Source organism: Phoenix dactylifera, chromosome 1 (assembly GCF_051530095.1).
Source record: "Phoenix dactylifera cultivar Ajwa chromosome 1, Ajwa_hap1_PhDact_Kaust_v1.1, whole genome shotgun sequence".
Classification (NCBI taxonomy): Eukaryota; Viridiplantae; Streptophyta; class Magnoliopsida; order Arecales; family Arecaceae; genus Phoenix; species Phoenix dactylifera.
In genome coordinates, this window is record NC_143190.1 from 36,394,083 (window position 1) to 36,400,082 (window position 6,000).

Here is a 6,000-nt window from a genome sequence, read left to right on the forward strand (position 1 = left end):
CATCTTACAACGTAAGGCTTCAATGGTCACCCATATTACAATATATCAATGATGGGACTTGAGACAATTCTCCGACTAGTATTGAAAATTCAATACAACGCACCATCAGAACAATAACAAACATGCCTTTTATACAGAAGAAATATCATATTCTCCAACTATATACATACAATTAAGTTAAGAAGTTCATTAGTTGTACACGAAAGGATGAGGAAAAAAAAATGACACATTTGGCATTGAGAGCTTCCTAGTTGTTGAATCTAACAAACTTTGAATAATTTAAGCTTGATATGTACATTATATGCATACGCTAAACAATTCACCAATTAAAATTACAAATTTTAATTATATAAAATGCTAGTTTCAGCATACAACCACCAAATCTATACAAACAAAGTCTTAAATAACATGAAACACTCCAAAGTAATGCGCCGCAACTGATTTGTTTTTTTCTTAAACTCATCGAATATCTAGCATGCAGCGGTAACGGAATAACAGTTTCATAGTTCTCCAACAAGTCGTTCCTAATACCCATGTGAATTTCAACAATTGATCTGTTGGACAGAGCAGAGGGTAATTCCAGATTCGAGTCTTCAAAAACGGCAGCATCAAGAAAGGCTGCAGGGGGAACTTGCCAAGGAGTAAATCAATTGGCTTTGCTGCTAGAATATGATAAGCTTGCAGGCTATTGAGGTGATCAAAATAAGAGCTGGCAAGGTAAGATTGAGAACATGGCAAACAGCCAAAGATTCTCCCGTCACCGCTTCCCACATTGCTCACCTGACATGAAATTTATTATATGGAAATATAAATATTAATAATTTATAATTAAAGCAATGGCCAAAAACAATGATAAACAGAAAATTATGTGACCAAAATTATTTCCTGCAAGACAACACTCAAAGACGAGTTCCTTGCAAAAATTATTATCTTACCTAATTATAATAAAAAACAATGTTAGGAGACTCAGGTGCAGCCCAGCAGATCATAAGTTTTCATGCTAACCTGGTCAGAAGACAAAGCAGCGGCATGACATGCCCAATTGCTGGTTAAGATCAAGAGGAAGAAGAGGCCAAATATCATCAGCCATTGGGCCTTATGTTGGCATTGCATGTCCATATACTAGTGGTTACACTTCCCAGTGGAACTGCGAAGGAGAACAAGGACCGGGCATTAATGAGAATCTCCAATTAATCCATGTATATGATTATGCGAGTCACATGTATCTATGTACAGGACTTGAAGGTTACCTGAAGAATGGATGTAGGAGCAGCATCGAATTCTCTTTTCACAGCATTTGTATGGTTTCGGAATCAATACGTATGAAAGGTATGTGAGCAATCTTTGGCCAATCAGCTCCTCCTCTTTGGCATCGATCCTTCAACAAAGGGCATGCACCGATGTGTAATTCTTCGAGCGAAGCAGACAAGCCATTCCCTGGCAGTGCCCTAACCTCAGGGCAAGTGAGTATAAGTAACTTCCTGATAGACGGAATATTTGCCAAAGAAGTAGGTAGGCTTTCAAGTCTCAGGCAGTTATTAATATCCAGCACTTGAAGGGATGTCAGCTGCTGGAACCATAGCTCCTGTTCCCTTGTAAAGTTGGCCATAACATTACACAAAGTAATAGACATCCGCTGCAGTGAGGGGAGGCTTCCCAACAGAATCTGCAGATTTTGAAATAGGACCGTGTCGTCTATGGTGAGACCATTGAGAGTTCGCAGTCCCTGCTCCTCGTGGATCTGCACTGGCTCTGAGGACTCGATGAGCTTCGGACATCCGTTGACTTCTAGTATTTCAAGTGTAGTAAGGTACTGTAACCCCTCCCCAAGTAACTTCATCTCCGAGCAATTCCAAAGTTTTAAAACTTTGAGAGAACTCAAATTTGATAAACAAAGAGATACTTGGTTGCGGTATTCCCCAATCTCTAGGTTGGTGAGAGAGGTGAGACTCTGCAAACATCCGGGCAGTGCATTGCCGAAGTCACCGCATTCTAGGATGCTGAGATCTACAAGCGATGAGGACAGGGAGAGGAGGGGCACTTTCCATAGCTTGTAGCACCATTGGAGATGGAATATATGAAGTCGAGGTAACAATTGTGCGCCATCTGCTTCCGACAACTCCTCCCATTCCCTAAACCGTTTAAATGTTAGTGCCTCGAGGGATGGAAATGCCACACCGGTGTCACCATAAAATTCACGACCAATTCGTTTTACGGCAGGCATGTTTGCAAGATGAAGTTCCTTGAGGACAGGCAGCTGCCCTAGCGGCGGCAGACTCTCCAACCTGACACAAGAATCTAGAGAAATGAATTCTAGATTGGAGAGAAACTTGCTTTCCACCATCCAAGATGGAAATCTGGTACCTCCATAGCCCTTGATGCTCAGCTCTTTAAGACTGGGATGTGGTTGGAGGCCTTCAAATATCTCCTTCTCCGCATCTGGAAGACTTCTTGCATCTAATTTCCTTACTAAATGCAATGCAGTTAGGTGTTCTTTGTCTTTCAACATCGCCTCCATGGCCTCCTCCTTACTATTGACATTCTCAAGATTCTTGATCGCAAGCCGTCTCCGAAGATTTCTCAAGCCCTTCAACTCTCCAATCTCACGTCGCCTCTTCTTTGTGACTTGGAATTCCTCTAATTCTTGAAGGTTGATAAGATCTCCAATCCCAATAATTAGAGAAATTGTGTCTGCTTCTCCAAATAAATGCCGCAAGTTGATTAATTTGTTCATGTCTTCCGGTAACCTTTTAGGGCTGCAGGATCGCATCCTCAGAACTTGAAGATGGCAAAGCCTACCAAATGATTTGGGCAGCTGTTTGATCTTAGTGCAGGAGACATCTAAGTACCGTAGATGTGATAACCCACTGATAGCATCCGGTAGCTTCTTCAGCTTCACGTGACAGCAAGATAAATCCAAAACACGCAGGCTTTTTGATTGTTTTAACATGCCATCTAGAAAACTATAAAATTTTTCAGAATCATAATCACCGAAGAATAAAATGGACCGTAGGTTTTGAAGTCTACACGTGTCCATAATTGCATCCATTTTTTTATCAGTCCTCAGAGTCAGGTGGCGAATTGTCTCTGGAATTTCTCCTTTCTCATCGCTGGTGACCAAACATTCATCCAACGAAACATAAACTGCCAATTCTCTTATCAGACCATGCATCACATACTTGTCAGTCAGAGTTGGTAGAAAGAAGTACCTACTGGTTAATTCGTCAAATATCTGACCCCCGATGTCCTCCATTCTCATTCTTACTAGACTCTTGTTCTGGATAAAACCTTGAGCCATCCACATCTGGACTAACTGATCTTTTTCAAAAACATAGCTCCTGGGAAATATGGAACAGTAAGCGAAGCACTGCTTGAGATTTGCTTTCAAGTGTTCGTAACTTAAAGCCAGAGATGGAAGGATATTGTCTAAAACATATTCATGTTCCCACCACTCACTGTCTAAGATCGTCTTCCAGTAATCCTCATCCAGTTTGGAGTTCAATAAGCTTCCCAGTACCTTTCCAGCAAGAGGTAAACCATGCAGTTTTTCAGATATTTTCCTTCCTATTGTTTGCAAATTTTGCTTTCGCTCTTCCTCAAGAATTTTTTCACCGAATGCACAATGTTCGAAAAGTATCCAGTAGTCATCTTCCTGTAGGCTCTTCAATTCTATCGGGTCCATCGTGCCCATAACTTCTGCTACTACTGGACTCTGAGTTGTCACCAGAACCATGCTTCCTTTCGCTCCAGATGTTAAGACACCACGGAGTTCTCTCCATTTCCTACCTGTCTCATCCCACACATCATCAAGTACAAACAAAAACCTCTTGTTATTCGTAGCATCTCTAACTTTCCCTAGAATGCCATCCAAACTAATATCGTCCGAGATCCGATCGTGCACCGACTCATACGCCAGCTCTTTAGAAATTCGCTTGACGTCAAAATTGTCAGACACATAGACCCACTTCCTCAGCTCAAAATGCCTTGCTACTCTTTCATCATTATAAATAACTTGTGCCAGAGCAGTCTTGCCAACACCCCCAATGCCTACTATAGGAAGAACACCAAGACTCGGGTAGCTACTACTCCCAGCCCCACTTTTGATGCTAGATTCCGGTTCATCAGCTAAGTGCAACAACACATCTAATATCATGTCTCTCTCTCTGTCTCTCCCAACCACAATGTCCTGGATAATCGAGCTGGTCTCTCTGGTCACACTTCTCTGCTGTGAGTTGTAGTTCTTTAATTGTTCTTCCATACAATTGATATCAAGATAAATCTTTTCAAGATTTCCCACAAGATTCTTCAAGTTTTTCAGGTCATCGTCGGACATAATAAAATGCTTGAGAAGCTTAACAGCGGGGGATACGAAGTCGCTCACCTTGCTCTTGCCGTGCAGCTTATCATGAAGCTCCTTGAATTCAAGCTCATCCATCACGTCGTCAGCCTCGTAGGCAGCATCTTTGAGTTGCCTCAGCCAAGTGGCCAGAGCTGGGTCCCTGATCGGCCTCCCCTCCGCTGCCTGGATCACGGCTCGGATACGAGGAAGTCTAGCCTTCACATCCTCCGCCATAACCTTCGCACCCGTAAGCAGATCATATCGGTCGTCCAAATGCAGCGAAACCTTGTCAGCCAGTTTATTTACGACGTAGGATGCAAACCATCCTCCGACCATCATTCCGATGATCCCCAGATCCATATTGGAGGACACTCCCTGTGCACAGTGGTAGTCTTGCTCTCCGTGACCTGAAGACAGGAAGCTTGCTCGCTCGGCCTTTTTCCTAGCTTGCAATTTTAAGCGGTGTGATTAAACCTATAGATAAGGTGCATCAATTGAAGACTGCGTACGTGCTCGTGGACGGAAAAGAAAGAAGACATGGTCAACCAGTGCATCAATTGAATAAAATATAGCGTTTTTAGCAATAAAATAAAATAAAATAAAATAAAATATAGCGCGTTAGGTACGAAAATATCGCAACTGGACAAATGCATATTTTGGAGATGGCGCTAGACTCATGTTGCAAGTTTATAATGTCAATCTAATACGGTGCGCGTCTGCCACTGCATCAATTGAATGAAATATAGCGCGTTAGCTACGAAAATCTCGCAACTGGTCAAGAGAAGATTTCAGAGATGATGCTAGACTCCAAGTTGCAACTTTATAATGTCAAATAGCTTGTCCTTGATGTTGAAAAACTAGAAAGGTTGCCATGAGAGGAATCACTTGCTATTGAACTTCTCCCGCAGTGGGGACCTAGCCATCTCCTTTTCTTTTCTCTGTTACGATATTATATGCTTTGGTTTCGGCATCTCTCCCCCAACTTGTGCCAATTCAAGATGGAGAAAAAAGTCTTGTCATGCTGATCCACCTGGACAACGACATGAAAGAATATGGCTAATCATACACCAACCCTATTTTGAATTGCTGTTTTAGATATATTTTCAGATTTTTTACATATTTTATTTTATGATTGATATGGATGTATTTTAAGTAGATTGGTTTACTAAACCCAATTTTATCAAAAAAAAAAAATTTATCCATTTGGCAGTTTTTATAAACCCTTTTTTTTCTCCCTCTCGATCTATTCCTATAGAATGTGCCGTTCACGAAGAAGTCCAAGGCTCAACCCAAGTGCAAGTTATTATTGAAGCACGAAAATTAGATTTGGATGAGATAGACATTGTGGAGGATGTAATTATGGTAAACATCGAAAATAATTGGCGCAAGCCACTGGTTTGATGATAACGTGAGGTAATCTTGTTCTTCTTCCACGTAAAGATGTGATAGGACAAAATAGGCCATCACTGTCACGTTAGATGTACAATAATGGAGGACACCTTACAAAGATAAAAGCCAGCCACAGATACATAATAGAAGTATATGAACCCGATTTCATAATTTATGCCAGCCTTATCTCTTAAGGGGTCCACATGAATTCTAAAATAATGATCTGGTCTAACATTAAAATAGCGAGGTATAAGGCGATTGGTGGTTGGTCA

The 6,000-nt window shown here is 41.4% G+C and overlaps 1 protein-coding gene across 1 annotated transcript; it reads right to left on the reverse strand.

Annotated features, from left to right (window-relative positions):
- Positions 1–308: 308 nt before the first annotated feature.
- On the reverse strand, positions 309–4,799 carry LOC103710853 (putative disease resistance protein RGA4). Its single transcript, XM_089930650.1, has 3 exons — positions 1,251–4,799; positions 1,006–1,147; positions 309–780 (listed from the first exon to the last, which is right to left on the reverse strand). Exon 1 carries the CDS (start codon positions 4,697–4,699, stop codon positions 1,289–1,291), a length of 3,411 nt encoding a protein of 1,136 aa, XP_089786776.1. The 5' UTR covers positions 4,700–4,799; the 3' UTR covers positions 309–780; positions 1,006–1,147; positions 1,251–1,288.
- Between the last annotated feature and the right edge of the window lie 1,201 nt (positions 4,800–6,000).

What these genes read in the sequence shown, in the direction of transcription:
- LOC103710853 (XM_089930650.1), bottom strand. Translation starts at nt 4,699, where the DNA reads ATGGATCTGGGGATCATCGGAATGATGGTCGGAGGATGGTTTGCATCC.